Below are 18,517 nucleotides of genomic sequence, written 5' to 3' on the forward strand. Positions count from 1 at the left end.
GCGATCTCATGTTTTACCACTGATTCACCAATTATGAATTGTAATAGCCATGTACAGGCCAAATTCTGGCAGGCCCCAAAAGTCACTGGCACCGCAAGAAAGGAGGAGGAACTTTGCCCAGGAGAACTTTAAAACCTTGCCTCTGTGGAAAGTGGAGAGGCCTTGTCCTGAGACACTGATGGATACCTTATCAGATGTGCCTGTTTAAATAAAGAAACCAGACAGAAGGACAATATGGCTAAAGCATAATCGGGAGTCAGGGCTCGGCCATAGCAGAGGTCATAAAGACCCCCACCCTTGAAAGGAAGGGGGGGGGGGTGAATCAGCCTGAGATGGCACAAAACACTCGGACACAAGCTTGGCATACAGACGTGGCCATTCCACCCCTGAAGGAATGGGAGGAGGGAAGAAGACCTGCAATGTGGCAAAAGACCCTCCTCGCACCACATTGTTATGCATATTTATCAGCTGAAAAGTATAAAAGACAGGGGGCAAAGAAGAAAAAAGGGAGGTACAAACCCAGAACACAAACCCTGGGAGAAAGCCCGGAGAGCGACCCTGAAACCTGTGCCGAAGCATCCCTGAAAAGCAAAGAGAGGGCCAGAAGTAGACCAGCACTCCCTGCTCTCGAGAAGGGAGAAGACTAGGTGTGGCCAGGTGATCAGAGAGAGGACACCCTGGCTCAGGTGCAGAGAGTGACATAGACTCAGACAGCGAAGGGCGAGAACAAGTCCAGACAGCTGGCAAGCACCAGAGCCAAAAGAGAGTCTCCTTCCTGGACAGCCTGCCCGCTCTGCCAGTACCAAGCCCAAGAAGTAAGCCCTGCCCTGCCCATATTCTCCAGACAGAGCCTGCTTCAGAGGTAAACAGAGATAGCACCTGAAGTCAGGACCCAGGGTTAGTAAGTTAGCCCCAAGTATCAACATATTAAGCAGGCTAAGGGTTATGGCATGTTTTGTTACCACACGCAGACAGAAGGGGCGGAGTAAAAGGCACACACATTTAATTAAATCACAGCAAAAGAATGTGCGGCAAACGATTAAACTGGACAATACCACTTTAACCAGGACACTAATATTTTAATTTGTGCACCGAACTTAAATTGTGGAGTACAAGACGGGTAATCATACAAAGCCCCACCCATGATACAGAACGTTCTTTAGGGAAAATGGTGCTTAGTAGCCAGGATGTTAGAGATAAGACATGGCATTTAGAAAATAACTATTCCTATCAAACCTGATAAATAAAAGTCTATTTCTGAGGAGAATACACATTGGGGTAGATTTTAAAAGGTTGAGTGCAGGCATACATATGCACGTGCTACCCAGCACGCACGCACACACACACACACACACACACACACGCCCAATTTTATAACATGCGCGAGCAAGGGGGTGCACAATTGTGCACCTTGCATGTGCCGAGCCGCGCTGCCTCCCCCCCCCCCCCCTACCTTTTCCTTGGTTCTGTTTCACAACTTACTTCAGCCCTGGGGCTGAAATAAGTTGTGCGCGCTGGCAGACTGCAGGCGCGCGATCCCAACCACAGCAGCAAACGGCCGCTGTGCCTGGAGCCTTTGGCCCTGCCCCACCTCCCAGATTGCCCACCCCCAGCCCCTCCCCTTTTTGCAAGCCCCGGGGCTTACATGCATCCCGGGGCTTTACATGTGTCGTTGGGTCTTTTTAAAATAGGCCCGGCCCGCGTAAGACCATTTACGCGCGTAACCTTTTTAAAATCCGGCCCATTATCTTTTCCCTAACTTAAGATCACAAGTAAGATGGGAGAACAACTGGCAGTGTCGTGTAGCAGACAGATCCCTGCACCCCTAAACCTGCCTACATTACCCCCCAAAATCAGATGAGACATTCATCAGCTACTGCAACATAACTGAAATATATGTATATATAACTATATATAAGTAAGTAAAAGCTTAATATTAAAAATATATATCTATAAATACAATTCTCTGTTGTTATAGAATTGTGCTAGGAGGGACGTTAGCAACAGCGCCACCATGACTGTAGAATTCAGACATCAAAACCTGGAGGGGGATGGCCTATGGGCTGAAGAGTTAATTGGAGAAGGGGGGGAAAAGGACACAAGGCTGAAGGTTGGCCTAAAGCACCTGCCGCCCTCTGGGTGCTGATGCCAGACTCAATGGCAAAGAACAATTTGTCCTTTCAGTTCTTCCATAGAGGGCAAGAATGGAATTTTAAATCTCCAAGTTTTACACCAAGTCCATTCCAAAACCTCAAGTCACTGTTTCCCCGACCGCTTTCGATCAGCAGTATTATGCCTGACTATGCTTTTGCACAGTATTATTGCACAGCTTGACATTGTATCTCAGCGCTTCATTATGGTGCATGCTTTTATTACTCATTCCCTATTGCTATTGTAATTATTTTATTGTATTTACTATATTATTCTGCCTTTTCTGAAAAGACTATCCAGAAATCTGCCTAAATTCATTCATGTGTATGTCTGAGCAACTGCCAACAGTCCTTTGTAACCAGAATCCCCTTCTAGCTGCTGAAGCTATAGAACATGATCCTGCCATCACCTCAGTCATCAGCCACTGCAATTAATATTGGAAAATAGATTTTATAGTTCAGATCCTAGAGCTCCTGCTGTATTCTCCAATTGCAAAAAGTACTCTGACATTTTTTCCAGAGCCCTAGAAGCAGCAGCTGAAGAGGATACTGCACGGCCTATGAGTGCCCCACCAGAGACCTCCTTCATGGCCTATTTGGTTCTTTTACTCACACGTCACATCTTTGAGACCTAATGCTTCCCTAGAGCTTGAAGCAGGCCTGGATTTGTCAATAAGTACACTAGGCCTGCACAGAGGGTAGAAAAAAACCTGGGGTTGAGGGTGGGGGAGGCTGGCTGATTGACTGCCTTTCAGTTGTGCTGAATTTCACTCAGCAGAGAATAGCACTGTTTCCTAATCCTTCTAACAAACAGGCCAATAGAGTACAAACACGCTAAAAAAAAAAAAAAAAGTGTGTGGATTTCGGCACCCACTCTCAGAATGCACACTGTCCCCTCACCTGGATGCGATACACAATGCATGAGGGGTCATGCTAAGAGGAGGCACTAAGGACGATAAAGCATGCCTAGTGCCTCCTTGGCCTAGGAGAGGTGGCTGTCAGCAGGTTTGGAAAATGGAAGCTCATGGACCATAATTAGGCACCCCCACTAAACTTCAGGGTTTAGGAGGGGAGAGAGGGAAGGTTACAGACTACTGTGAGTTGTCTATCCCACCATTACTTGGCTTTCAAGCACCCCCCCCTCCCCCACTATACTGTTTTATAAAATGTTATTTTAACTATCCTCATAAAACATCAACCGCAGTCTCTCATATGCAGTTTTGCTCTTAGACCTAAAGCCTAATCCATACCCACCTCCAAACTTCCTTATAAACACACACACTCCCAACCACACAACCTCTCTCAGACACTTATACGCCAAAACACACAGCCTTCTCTGACACAGGTGAGTTGCTCTCCTTTTCCTAAAAATCTTCCGAGCCTTTCATTCCTGTCTCCCTTGTGCCACCTCTATGACCTTCTGCACCTCTGTGTATTCCACTCTTGTGCTTCCTTCCTGTCTCTTCCCCAGTACCTTCCTCTTTCTTTTGCTCCTGTGACCCCGTCTCTTTTGGCATGGCATCATCATCTCCCAAGAATACTTATATTGTTCAATAAAAAGTTATGCTTTCAATAAAAATCTAAGTGTTCTTGTCTCCCTGGCCATAAGCGTCATAAAAAATGGCGTGGTGCTTTTCTGCCTCTTCTCTCTTCCTTCCTCCTCTTCATCCTTCCCTCATGCTCCTGTTGTGCCTCTCCCCTTCCCTGTGACCTTACTTCCTCATCTCCTTTGTGTCTTTCAGCCCTTGCTCCCCCAGATGTCCTTTCCCCTCCCCTTTTCTGTCCCCCCTCTCTCTCCCCTTTCCTCACTCTGTGACTCTACCTGTCTCTTCCCCTCCTGTTCCTGCAGCCCCATCTCTCAGAGAGGAGAGAGAGCATTGCTACAGAGATCAGTGGAGGCTAAGGGCTGTGCTATGCCCCGCCTTTTCTCCCCATCCAGGCACATAATCAAGAAAGGAGGTAAGCAGCCAGGAGCACAGCTCAGCTCTTTCCTTCCCTGGAACCAGGAAGCTGTGGTAGAGAGGAGCAGCCTCCTGCAAAATCTGAATTTTCAGTATGCAATCAGTACTTCTGACCAGACACGGTGCAGCACATCTAAAAACCTGGCTGTCTGGTCCAATGCCAGGCAGTTGGCAACCCTAGTGGGAAGAGAGGCTAGGAGAAATGGTATAGGCACAGCTAGGCCTAGGAAACCATGGCCCACCCAACGAGGATGGTTGCAGGATCCCATCCCTGCGATGGGGGAAGAGGGCCGGAGCTGCAAGGCCAGCTCAGGATCCCATCTGCACAGTGGCGGAAGTAGGACTGTGGCTGTGCGTGTGTGAGAATGGGAGCCTGGGCATGCTCTGTGTGTATAAGACTAGGAGCTTTGGGGGGGGGACAGGACAGTGCAAGAAAGTTTGTGTGTGAGGGAGTCTGAGAGAAAGCATGAGTCTGTTTGTTAGGAAGGGAAGAAGACCGTAGGAAAAGAGAGTGAAAAAGAATTAGTTAATGACAGACTAGAAAAGTGGGGGGGAGGGGGAAGACTAGGACCACATGATTGGAAAAAATACAAAAAGATCAGACAACAAAAGTAATACAAAAAAAAAAAGTTTAGCAGTTTGAATGCGCCATCTTTGGCAAAGTGCATTTGTTATATTTTGCTCGCTCTTCAGTATTCTACTGTTCAGAGTAGTTTCTCAGGCTATTTCGGTTTTGTTTGCGTGTTGGTGTCTAATTTAGACGCTGTCTCACCTGTACATAACTGAAGCGCAGTATTTCTGCTAGTGTGTAGTTTCTCTATAGTAATAGTCCAGCATGTTCTGTTATTGCCGTAGGTGATGTATTAATGTTCTAGGGCCTGGTGTAGTATTTGCATTGCTGCTTTTTCATAAGGTTGCTGTTATTGAGTCCTGAGAGTCCAGATATCTTTCTTTGCAGGAGTTTGTGTTACTTCACTAAATAGCAGTAGAGGGATATTTTTTTACAGAGGCAACACCAGAATTTGAAAATTTTTTTTTTCATGGTGGTGGTAACGTGAATTGTCCTAGCTCTGATCTGCACTGGTTCTAATGATTAATGCTATTTTATCGTGGTTATGAGTTCTGGCTTTCTGTAAAGAGAATTTATGAAAAGAAATCTATGAATACATTAATTTGTTTTATTACATGATTGATTGGATCTGTTTTCTTTGCTTTTTACATGATATACTTGTGCATATATAAACTAATAAATATAAAAATGGAATACAGATTCATAAGGACTTTTTAAAAATTCTGGCAAGTACTTGAAAACAGAGGTAAAATGTTTTAAGTTTCACACTTCATGGCTGTTACAAACTATTTAGAAAGCCACTGTAGGGTGCAGTATATAGTATTTATCAATAAGACTGCAATTCAAATCCTCCGTCCCTTGATCTTGGATTCTATCCCCCAGATCCCAGAACTTCTCTTCCTTCCTTTCCCTCCAGCTCCTGGCACCCACTCCCTCATCCCTCTTTCCTTTTCACACTTCTCCCCCCCCCCCCCCCCCTCCTCAGCACAGGTCGGATCCTCCCTCCTTTCCTCTTCCAGAGGTCTCCTTCCTGTACTGATACTTGGAATGAACTTTCTCACCCAATAAAATTAAATTCTACTAATATACTATAATGTTATATGAAATGCTTGCCAGTTTGCTGCAGATGTTAAAGTTTTTGCCACAGAATCTACCCCTGAGCTCCACATGAAATTAGGGGACTGTGCCTTAAAACCTCTTGCTCCCTTTTATCCAACCTTGGGGGGGGGGGGGGGGGGTAACAGGGGTTGCCAATGCCTAGGGGCACCAAGACCCTAAATCCGTCTCTGGCTTGATGCATTCATTTTAATACTAGTAACAGGACAAATCTGCAAAAAACCTCCCAAAAAACCCAAAACCCTCTACCAAGAAGTCTCCTCACTAGAAAGGATTTTTTTTTAATTGCATAAAAACAGAGGAAATGTAGTTACTGGATTCTTTTCAGCAGAGCTGTTGCGTGCCTATGGCCATAGACACCTCTACCACTGCCATGTGCCAAGAAGAGCCGTACGGCCGGCCACCAGGTCTTCAGCAAAAGAAAAAGCAGTGCGGTCCCGTAGACGTTAATAGCGTGGTTGGTGCAGCCTTAGTAAGTGGAAAAGCAGCACGGCTCCGCTGGCAATGCTGCCGATTCTGGCGGGGCCATGCTTCCCTCATTTACTAAGGCCACGCTTATCAGGCTGTCTATTTCGGCAGGGCCACACTGCTGAGAAGAAGCGTGCCCTGCCAGAAGTAATCCAATGCCCTGTGGCCAGAAGTCCTTCTCCTGGCCACGGGGTTGAAGGTGGAGACTGTTGCTACCTGCTAAGTCAAGAAGAAAGTGAGCAAGAGCATGTGTGTATGAGAGGAAGCATGAGTGTGCACAACTACCCTCTCTGCCTGCTAAATCCACGACAATTTCAGGGCATCTGGACATCAAAAGTTCCCAGGTTTGGATAACGGGGAATTTTTTAAAATAGTTTTAATTATTGGATATTATTTAATGTAACTGTTTAGAAATATTTTGATTTTTATATGAGTTTAATTGAACATTATTCATTACTTTTTATTGGTGGGGCTTTACTAATTTTGTTTGAGGAATGGTCATTTTTGTTTACATTGTGCATACAGAATTTGGCTTACTGCAGTTTCCAGTTTAGTTTTAGGGCACAGTTTTTCTCTTGGCCATATATGTGCCAAATTGCCTGGCTACAGATCTGCTCTGGTTATATTTAGGCCATAGCAGAGGAGGGACGCAGGCCTAGACTGCAGCAGCATCAGAGTCATAGCCACCACCGCCACCTCTCACGAAAGACAAGACAGGCATGTGCCTGCGCTTCCTGGCCCAAGCTCTGCTCCTCTCTCGTTTCAGGAATAGGAGGAAACATTTAACCTTTAAACACTGGAGGGGAGAGTTCTACGTTATTTCAAGCAGCAAAATGCAATCTTTCCCTTCCCTCGGGGGGGAGAAGCTTATTTTTTTTCATAGCATGCCACCTTAGCTACTTTTCAGATACATATTCATGCATGAGGAACAAAGATCCACGTGAACAATTGCAGCAAGCGATCAGCAGCCCTGGACGGAGGCTCCCAATGCTGCAGCCTAAAACAGCAATCTCACGCTGTCAGGTACTCTAAGGGCCGAGCCAGAAGCTAGGCCTGCATGGAGGGAGATTGACTTCTGCTTAAATTCTCATTAGGGAAAGCAGAAGTCTATTTCCATATGTGAACGGAATAAAGACATGACTGGAGCAGTTTGGCAGCCCTCCCACCGACATATCTATATTCATCCACAGCTGTCAAACAGGAAGTGGCTGCATTCCTGCCATCTCTGCATATGCAGGTTGAACAGGGGGCAGAGGGAGTTACCCTGAAGGTGCTAGAAGTTCAATGGCAGACTCCCATTCATAACATGGGACTGCTCCTATCATACTCAGGATTTGGGTTGCTGCATTGTTTCCCCCCTCCACCCCCTTTCCTTAAACCATCTGCCAGCATTGATAAGGTTTCCCTTTCCAGGCAGTTTTGTGCTTAGCAGGGCAGAGTCCCACTTTTCTAGCTCCAATACACAAAGGCACCCGACATAGCTAAGCCCTGAGGCAGAAAACCATATCTATCCATGCAAAAAGAGGGAGTGGGCCGGCTCTCCCCTCTCCAGCAGTGCCTAATCGTTGGTCTGACTTTGCTGGTAGGACGAAATATTTTATGAAATACTGTTTTCCATTTTAAAAAATGTATAATATAAAAAACTATCAATGACAAAATTCAGGTCATACCTCAAAAAAAGAAAGGAACTCTGCATTCCAAAGTAAAAAAGAAACAGCCAATAAAATAAAACAAAAAAAGTAGACACCAATGACAGTGTACAATACACAAAGTACAGTAAAATGAAAAACGCATACAGCCAAAGTTTTCAAATTTGTTTGAAAGCAAAAACCTACTTCTAGATACCCCAACTCTAAAACCAAGTTTGCATCATTAGCTAAAGACCTGAGTAAAAACTAGATCTTCACTGGCTCCCTAAACGTCATTCTGTTCTGGCTTCTAACTATAAGTCATTGCATAATAAAGGGAGGTTTATCATCTTGACATAAGCAGCAGCCAACCTCAGCAATTCTAAGAGTACAAGATTAACCTAATATAAATGTGAGCTTCTATATAATTGCTCTATAGGCCAGCAAAAAATCTTAAAAGTGATTCTGCTTTGTCACTGACAACCAATGTAACTCCTGTAGCAAAAGGGTCACAGGTTCAAACTCAGATGTGCCCTAGCTGCCCTATTTTGAAGACATTTAAGTACATTTAACCTACAGAGCATTGCTATAATCTATGTGATAAAAACAAGCCTGTGCATTAAATGTAGCAACATCAGGCTTTCCCAAAAAAGGTTTCCGAATGACTCGCAAAAAAAGAGTGGATTTCATTAAATTGGCCATCTGGCTAGACACTGCTCTCCAATTTTACACCCAAAATTGTCACCTCAGATAAACAGATATTAGTCCTGGGCGCTTGTGGAGCCAAACTATTTTTAAACTCCCATCTACTAAACCAAATGGCTTTGCATTTCTGAGGATTCACTTTAAGTTTACCTACCTTCAGCCAATTAGGATTAAACCTGGTATCTCTGAAATAGAATCTGAGTTAATGTATGCTGAGACCCGACATCCTATCTGCGCACGGATAGCAAGTGTAACCCAGATCTTGGATCAGTGTAGCCAATGGGGCAGGATATATATTAAATGGAATAGATCCCCTGAGGAACTCCACATTCACTGGTCTGATAACTCCTGCTCCCACATAATTCAGAGAACATTTGGTTAAGAGATTCAGATCAAGTCCACACTTTCCCTTCTATTTCTAAATCCTCCAGTTGTGATAACAGCAGAGCACGATCCATGTCAAAAGCAGCAGGCATGTGAATTGAGAGCATGAGTGCACCTCGCCTCATTTGTGAATGCTACCAAAACTGCCTGAAGTGCTATGTTCTCTTCTGAATTTTGACTCTTCAGATGCAACGCATTAGCTTTCCCTATGCAATCACTGAACTGTGTTCCAACCACTTTCTCCATTACTTTCACTACATGGGGCAATACTTATTTCAGCAGGGTCCAAATGCTCTGTAATAAGAGGCTGTATTCAGGATCTCTTTTCTGTCCACAGGATACATCCCAGAGGATGGAGATCTTAGTAAACCCTCAGAGCAAAAAACAGTGCATCTATGTAGTGTTAAGCAGGGTCACTGCAATTTTAACTCTTGTGCAGGGGACTTTCTGGAGAAGGGGGCCCCTCCACTCCTACCTTCGGGAAATGCATGCGTGGGACCCGAAGAAAAGAGAATGAAACTGCCAAAGTGTCTTTCACGGTTTCTGTTTATTAATACGAATATCACAAATGCTCACAATACCAAAGCATTCTTGTCAGCATGCTAGATGGAGGCTTTGTTTCTTACAAAAATGCATTTCATCTTTTTAAAAAGTATTTAATCTTTGCTCCCCTTCTCCCTACATCTCCTCTGCTTTCTGTGCAACTCGTTCCTCCCCACCCCCCCAAGGAAATATTTTCTTGACCCGTTTTCACACAGACTGTACTATTTGGCTGCTGACACTTTAATGCAAGAGAATAAATAAAAAAAGGCAAGCACTGACAGTATAAGGGCATAGCCAAGATGAAAGCACAGCCCTACGTGGAAGGTGGGTGTGTGTGTGTGGGGGGGGAGATTGTACTAGTGTCCATCTGCTACAGACACACTGGGGACTCTCCAGAGAGGATTGTGCTTAACATCATCCCTCCAGCCAGCACAACCTCACTTCCTGCCTCGTTCCCTGCCGCCTCACTAGCGGACGGCACACTCACGAAGACCACAGTGGGGTGGTGGTGGGGGAGGGGAGATAAAGGTAAATGCATGAGTTAGTGTCCCCTCACCAGCATCACACGCCACTTTGTCCCATCATGTTTGACTGTAGGAGGTGACCCTCAAATCAAAATGTTTAAGGGGAAAAGCAGTCTAGAAAGTTGCAGCGTAGATGGGTGTTCTAATGGAACAAGGGTAGCGATAAGTTACATCCTTTTTACAGCAAAGCTACGACAGGTTAGTTATAGAAAGGGACATTAAAAAAAAATGCACGGGAGAGTGTTAAAGAGGAGGAGCATCTAGAAGCAGCACCAAGGCGTACACAACACAGAATAAGGTTCCAAGCTGGGGTCCGACACTAGGGATAAACAACAAGATTTTTTTTTTTCCACACATTCAGTTTTCAAGTATCTTGGTGGGATGTCATGGAATTTGTTTTTCAGGCAGCTGGGGGTCAGGAGAGCAAACACCTCTGTAAAGTTGTTAGAAAAAGGAGTGGGGAGGAAAAAAAAAAGGGACTTGTAATAAAATATAGAACAGTTATATTGTTTTCATATACTGGTTTCTATAAAGGTGCGCAACATTTATTACCCTCTGTGAAAGGCCAACAGCGCCAGCCTGTCACTGCATGCACAGTTGGGGCAATGCTGTTAATGGAGGACTGAGGGCGGGAGGAGGGGTTCTTTGTTACAATGCACACTCTAGTCTGACCAAGAACATACACGGTGCCATCACACGGAGAGCACGCAGCCACGGACTCCGTGTCAGGGAAAAAGGGTCACGCTACAAATGGCAGAGTCTGGAAAATGGAGTGGTGTGGACGTGGTACATGTGCTCAAACATTCTCGGAGACGACTCCTAGGTTCTTGCAGCTCCCGGATCACAAACAGGTTCTGCGTTTCACATCCCTGCAGAGGTTTGGTGGGGTGGGGAGGAAGAAATGAACACAAAAAATCAGCACCGGCCCCTGCAGTATGACCTGGTATTCACAGTGCAACTCAAATCCACCCTCCTCCCCTCCACAGCTTAAACCTCCCTGTGCTCAACGCTGGGGGATTACTATATCAGTGGCAGCGACACAAGCATGAGCATTCTCCATTTCACATTCTGGCAGCCCTGGACACCCCCCCCCCCTGCCCCAATGAAATGCCCACCAGCTCAGCACCCAGCTCGCTCGTCCAAGTACTGGCCCAGTCAAACCTTGTTCAGCTTCTGGGATCTTAAGGATAGGAACCCATGGCATTATAGGGAACAGAAAAAAAAAAAAGTGTATGATTTGTACTGCCCCGGCATCATTTGTGTACGTGAAACTGGCTTTAGAGAGTGTACACAACGGTAACAATTTATGTTCATCCCCAGCAGAGTCCAGAAATCGTTCTGAAAAACTTCACATCCAGAGGGCAAGAAAATACGAGCAGGATCCTTCTTTCACTAGAAGAAGAAGTGATAGCAAACTATGGCAGGACACTGGCATACAAGGGCACCAAGATCCATACCGGTGGGCTACACACTGCTGCCTGACCTGAGCACAGGCTTGGTTTGGGTTACCTGCCTTGAGAGTGACTGGTGTGGCTGATGTGACCTGCTGCTGTCAGGGGGCACCCAAGAAGCTTTTTACTTCCGTAGCCCTCTAAATCAGGGCACCGTACAACAAAATACTCACCGCTTCCCTGAAGAGCTTACATCTAAGCTGATGCCAGAGGCAAGGCCATGACAACTGCCAATGACAGAAGCAGGGCTTCCAACTCTAGTCTCCAGGGCCATCCACTCCAACCACAAACCCTCTCCCCCATACCAAGTCTTCTCGCCTCCCATCTCCCCACAGACTCTGCACTACTGAGATTGAAAGCAAGGTCACAGTCGCCAAGGCCAACAGTCCTCTCCTGGCTACCCAAGCACCATGAGCAGAGGTGACGACTCACCTGGTTTACACCATCTCGTACTGATTGGCAGTGATGAACCGGGAGAGGCAGCACGCCAGCAGCATTCCGATCAGCTGTCCAAGACACAAGCAGAGATGAGTTGGAATAAGCAGCAGCCATGCTGAACAGGATGGATCACATCCTAGAGCCCAGGGCTGGACACTATCTTGAGAGTGCACAGTAATGGACAGAATTTCACGCTGCATTTGGTCAGAACTACCCCCTCTGATGATACCTTTGAGCAATGTGCCCCAGGGCCAGTGGCTTAGAGAAAGTGTAACACTCCATGCCAGGGACACAGACCACCATTAGTAAGTCTGCAAGCTGTTCACAGCAGATACTGCATGGCATCTGAGAAGAACACTGCAAACACTAAAAAGGAAGCCTGATAAAGCAAATGCTTATCTGCAACAGGTGTTCTCACAGGACAGCAGGATGTTAGTCCTCACATATGGGTGACATCACAGGATGGAGCCCAATCATGGGAACACTTTTGTCAAAGGTTCTAGAACTTTGGCCCCTTCTGGGCATGCCCAGCATGGCATCAACCCTGCAGCCAGCAGGGGTCCCTCTTCAGTCTTATTTAAAAGCTACAGGTAGTGCCAAAAAATAAGATAAAACGAACCCAACACCGTGGGGTGGCTAACATCCTGCTGTCCTGTGAGAACACCTGTTACAGGTAAGCAACATTTGCTTTCTCACAGGACAAGCAGGATGGTAGTCCTCACATATGGGTGAGTACCGAGATGAGGATGTCCAAACATGCACCAAATGTATCCAAAGGCATGCAACAGGCACAACAACTGGGGTGGAATTTGGTAGAGGGCATCCTGAACCCCACCGGGCAGGTGGAAGGGTATTTGTACGTCACATCGTAAATAGGTTACACAAGACAGACTGTCCGAAGATGGAATCTTGTCTTCCGGCTTTGTCTAAGCAATTGTGGGCTGTAAAAGTATGGAGAGAACTCCAAGTGGCAGCCCTGCAAATGTCAGGAAGCAGCACTGATTATAGGTGCGCTACTGAAGTCGCCATGGCCCTCACAGAGTGTGCTTTAACAGTGTCTTGGAGTGGAATGCCCGCTTGCTGATAGCAAAAGGATATGCAGTCCGCTAGCCAGGAGGAGAGAGTCTGCCCCAATTTGTTAGGATGGAAAGACAAATAACTGAGTGCTCTTCCTGTGGGCAGCTGTACGGTCTAGGTAGAACGCTAGAGCCCGTTTGCAGTCAAGGGTATGCAGAGCCTGTTCTCCTAGATTGGAATGGGGCCTGGGAAAGAAGGTAGGTAGTATAATGGATTGGTTGAGATGAAACTCTGATACTACCTTAGGTAAGAATTTAGGGTGAGTGCGAAGTACAGCCCGGTCCTGCAGCAGTTTAGTGTAAGGCGGATAGGTAACTAGGGCCTGTAATTCACTAACTCTGCAAGCGGAAGTGATTGCCAAAAGGAAAATCACTTTCCATGTGAGAAAGCGAAGTTCACAGGAGTGGAGAGGCTCAAATGGTGGTTTCATGAGCCTACCCAAAACCAGGTTGAGGTCCCAAGAAAGGGCTGGAGGATGCAGTGGAGGCTTGAGGTGAAGCAAGCCTTCCAGAAATTGTGTGACAAGGGGTTGTACTGAGATAGCCACCTTCCATAAAGGTATCGGGGGATGTCCCTACCGCACTGACATGCATTCTAATGGAGGAAGTTTTAAGACCTGACTGACAAGTGCCAGAGGTAGTCTATAAACTTCGGGATTGGACAGGTAAACGGATCAATGGCCTGAGAAGAGCACCATGATGTGAACCTGTTCCATTTGTAGGAATACGATTTTCTCGTGGAAGGCTTCCGTGAAGCAATCAAGACACGGGAGACTGGATCAGAAAGGTTAAGTGGCTGAAGGATTAACTTTTCAACATCCATGCTGTCAGGGACAGGGCCTGAAGATTGGGGTGGCGAAGGCACCCGTCGTTTTGAGTGATTAGAAGCGGGTCTGTTCCCAGAGGAATGTGCTTGCGAATGGTAATATCCTGAAGAATTGAAAACCACACTTGGCAGGGCCAGTGGGGCGCTATCAGGATCATGGTTCCCTTGTCCTAATGTAACTTTACGAGAGTCTCGAAAGAAGTGGAAGTGGAGGGAATGTGTATGGGAGAGCGGTTGACCAATGAAAGGGAGAACGCATCTCTTGGTGGATAATGTTGGCTGCGAGTGAGAGCAGAAATTGCCTACTTTGCGATTCTGGGGTGACTCAAAGAAGTCTGAGGATAACCCCATTTTTGGAAGATAGAGTTCACTACTGAGGGGTTTAGAGACCACTTGAGTCGCAACTTCCAACTGCACAACTTGTCTGCCAACACGTTGCCCAGTCCCAGCAAGTAGGTGGCCCTGAGGTACATTGAGTGGGAGAGGGCCTCCGCCCATATCTGTGCAGCTTCCTGACACAGAAGGTAGGATCCTGTCCCTCCCTGCTTGTTGATGTACCACATGGCCATCTGGTTGTCCGTCTGGATCAGGATGACATGATTGGACAGGCGATCCTAAAATACTGTGAGAGCTTATCGAATTGCTCTTAACTCCAGGAAATTTGGTGTTTGGCTTCCTCTGGAGACCAGGAACCTTGTGTCTGGAGATCGGCCACATGGGCTCCCCACCCGAAGTTGGAAGCATCGGTGGTTAGAGTTATTTGAGGGTTTGGCGCCTGAAAGGGCAAACCCTGTAGAAGATTGTTGGGATTCGTCCACCAAGGGAGAGACAGACAGTGAGTCTGTGACGTGGACAATGGTCGACAGGGGCTGAAGGGACTCATGGCCAGGTGGGCCATTGGTGTGACCTGAACTGAGGATGCCATGTGTCCTAGGAGGATGAGAAAACGATGAGCAGTCGAACATTAAGACTGCAGCTGATACGCCAGAGACACGAGAGTGAGGGCTTGTTGACGAGGCAGGAAAGCCTTTGCCTGTAAGGTGTCCAAGTCTGCCCCAATGAACGACAAAGTTTGAGATGGGACTAAGGAGGATTTGTCGTAGTTGACAAGAAATCCTAGTGAAAGAGTGTTTAAAGTGAGATGTAGGGATGACAGAGCAGATTGCTGAGTTGGAGTCCCGATTAACCAGTCGTCCAGATAGGGGTAGACGTGAACACCTTGAGTCCTGAGGAAGGTGGCCACCAAGACTAGGCATTTTGTAAAGACTCGTGGTGCAGATGCTAGGCCGAATGGAAGCACTCTATTGATAGTGCTTGGGGCCTACAAGAAGCCTCAGGAATTTGCAATGAGATGGAGTTATCGCAATATGAGTGTATGCGTCCTGGAGGTCAAGAGAGCAGAGCCAGTCCCCTCTTTGAAGAAGAGGAAGCAGGGAGCCTAAGGTTACCATCTTGAACTTCTCTCTGAAGGTACTTGTTGAGGGCTCGTAGATCCAAAATTGGATGACGCCTCCCGATCTTTTGGGGATTAGAAAGTACCGGGAATAGAACCAGAGGCCTTACTGAGGCAATGGTACTGGTTCTATTGCTCTGGACTGGACTAGGAGGGAGGCCTCCTGCTCCAGGAGCAATGAATGGTCGGATGTTTTCCACGTCAGAGGTGGGGAATCCAGAGGAATGGAGAGAAAGTTGAGATGATAGCCTTGAGCAATTATTGCTAGGACCCAGTAGTCAGAGGTGATTGATTGCTATATGTTGTTGAAATGGCACAAGCGGACTGCCACTGGGACATTTGGTAATGGAATCTGGCTGCTGCTCTCTATGCGAGAGTCAAAAACCAGAAGCAGGGCCCGGTTGGGGGGCTGTCTGTGGCTTTTGCTTTCGGGTTTGACGAGACTGATCTGAGGAATGGTCTCGCAGACCGGCATCTCGCTGCTGGCAGTTAGGACTTCTTTGGTCTATAAAAAGACTTTTTAGAGTCCTTCTGGAAAGGCTGTTTAGAAGGATAATCCAAAGGAATCAGGGAGAGCTGTCTGAAAGTCTCATGATGGTCCTTTAGTTCAGCCACTGTCTTGAATCTGCTCACCAAAGAGATTGTCTCCTATGCAGGAGAGGTCAGACAACCGCTCTTGCACTTCTGGACGAAGGTCTGAAGACTTGAGCCAAGCCCATCGTCTTGCTGAAATAGCAGCTGCAGACACTCTGGTTACAGTGTCAAATATATTGTAACATGATCTAATCTCATGTTTGCCTGCCTCCAAACCCTTATTAAGTAGGGTGTGGAAGTTTTCTGGAAGTGACTGAGGCATGTAGGTTGTCAAGTCTTGTAGTTGCTTAAAAATGACCCTATTATATTGGGTCATATATAGTTGGTAAGCAGCAATTCGGAGGATCAGCATTGATTCTTGAAAGACTCAGTGACCAATGGTATCCAAAAACTTCTGTTCCTTGCCAGGGTGAAAGGAAGTATGAGTTTGACCTTTTTGCTTTCTTTTGTGCAGATTCAACCACCACAGACTGGTGATCCAACTGAGGCTTTTGAAAGCCTGGAGCAGGCTGCACCAAATATGTAGAGTCAGTTTTCCTGTGGACTGGTGCAATGGAGCCAGGATGCTCTCAGTTCTCCATCCTCCAAATCCCAAACTTGATGGATGGGGATGGAGGTGATTTCCTTGGGCACGTCCAGGAATTGAAGCAACTCCATCATTTGATGTTTGTCGTCCTGTTCTGTCAGTAACTGGAAAGGGACCAATTCAGACATGTCCTTCACAAAATTTATGAAAGAAAGGTCCTTTGGAGAAGAACGCTTTCTACTTTCAGTGGGTGAAGGTGGTGAAGGCAAGTCATCAGTGTCTGGTGAAGAATCATCAGTCCAGGTATCATAAGGATCAGCACCTGTCGCTCTAGAAACTGTAGAGAGAGATGGGGAGTTGGATACCTGAAGGTCCCGGTTTAGGCTCCAAAGGCATCGGAGGAATAACCGGAGGCACCGATGAAAGCAATGAAGGCCCTGGCGCAGGCATCGATGGATGGCTCGATGACGCCAATGGAGGTATCGATCTCGATGGCTGAGGCAGAACTCCCGATAGAGGGATGCTGAACGGTGTTTCTCCTCCGAATGATAAAGTCAGCAGGAAGGGCACCAGAGCCATCGGTGACCCGGGGTCTACCGGTGGAAAAGCAGCAATAAGCACTTTCATCCTTGATAGCAGCGGTGCCAATGCTGCTGGAATCGGGTTGGTGCTCGGTTCCATTATCAGCACAGATATCTGTGCCGGGAGAACTGGAGTCGATGCCCTCCTGAACCATCTGGTCCAGTTCTTCTCTGAGACCTGGAGCAAGCAGCCCCGGCTCCGGAACAGAAGGATGCAGAGGCATAGCCGGAGGGACCACGGTTAGAGGCGGCGTCACGGCTCCTGACGGCCCGTCGGGTGAAGATTGCCTCAGTGACCCGGTCGTGCCTTTTCTGGACGGGGTTTCTTCGGCGGCGGCGGCTCGGACGATGGCGAAGTCAATGGTTTCGATGCCTCGATGGCCCGAGACTTTTGGTGCCAATGGCGATGTTTCTCCTTATGATCCCCTCGGTCCTGAGGGGGAGAAGAGGGTGTCGAAGGCCGGGAAGTGATTGACGCCGGGCGGTCACCGGTCGATGCTGACGAGACGTTGACAGTGCCGGTTCAGATGACGTCGATGCAATGGATGGAGTCGGGGTTTGAGCATGGAAGAGAAGTCCCATCTTCGCTATTCTGGCCTTGCGACCTTTTGGTGTCATTAGGGCACATTTGGTGCAGGTCAAGACATTGTGCTCTTGTCCAAGACACATTACACAGACTTTGAGGGTCTGTAATGGACATGGTACGAGTACAGTCCGGACATAGACGGAATCCCGACACTTTGGCCATAGAAAAAAAATCGAGCCGTGGTACGGTCGACGGCCAGTAGGCTGCGAGGGCTAAACTAGACAGTAATTAACTGAAAAACGGGTGAAAACTTACCAGAGTACCACGGACTGAAAAAAAAGTTAACGGAGGGACCCCTGTGGGGCAATTTAACTTTATTATATGTTATATAGTTGCTATCTTAACAAAGTTGTTTAATTTTGCTGTCTCCTTCCTTGCTATTATGCTCACTTGGTCTCCGACCATTCCTCAATCTCACCCCATTCCTTACGATTCCCTGTTAATTGTAACTTCATCCTTCTTTTCACCCTTCTAGTTTTTTGCTCCCCAGTTGTATGAACCGATGTGATATTCAATTGAATGTCAGTATATAAAAGTTATAAATAAATAATTCCGTGAGGAAAATTCCTGTCAGGAATCCTTGCAGAGCTCCTTAACCGCGTGGCTACTGCTGCGCAGAAAAAAAGACTGAAGAGAGACCCCTGCTGGCTGCAGGGTTGGTGCCATGCTGGACATGCCCAGTAGGGGCCAGTCAAAGTTCTAGAAACTTTGACAAAAGTGTTCTGTGATTGGGCTCCATCCTGTGATGTTACCCATATGTGAGGACTACCATCCTGCTTGTTCAGTGAGAACATTATTTCTCCTTCAGGGTAATGTGTCCAAATGGGTTGATTTTGTGCATAGCTTGACAGGAATGAAACTCACTAGGGGGGTATGTTGAATCCAATATCAGATCGCACTAGTGCGATCAATCTGGATTTTATATGAGTGCCAACT

At 46.8% G+C, this 18,517-nt stretch overlaps 1 protein-coding gene across 1 annotated transcript in view; it reads right to left on the reverse strand.

The window, feature by feature from the left end:
• Positions 1 to 9,511: 9,511 nt before the first annotated feature.
• Positions 9,512 to 18,517, reverse strand: part of TSPAN7 (tetraspanin 7) — a 171,777-nt gene continuing 162,771 nt past the window's right edge. Inside the window, exons 7-8 of the mRNA XM_029603191.1 lie at positions 11,934 to 12,007; positions 9,512 to 10,919 (exon numbers count right to left, since the gene is read on the reverse strand). Of these exons, the coding sequence (XP_029459051.1) occupies positions 11,939 to 12,007 (69 nt within the window). The 3' untranslated portion in view covers positions 9,512 to 10,919; positions 11,934 to 11,938. The remainder of the gene's footprint in view (positions 10,920 to 11,933; positions 12,008 to 18,517) is intronic.

The sequence above is a fragment of the Rhinatrema bivittatum genome, chromosome 5 (genome assembly GCF_901001135.1).
Source record: "Rhinatrema bivittatum chromosome 5, aRhiBiv1.1, whole genome shotgun sequence".
NCBI lineage: Eukaryota > Metazoa > Chordata > Amphibia > Gymnophiona > Rhinatrematidae > Rhinatrema > Rhinatrema bivittatum.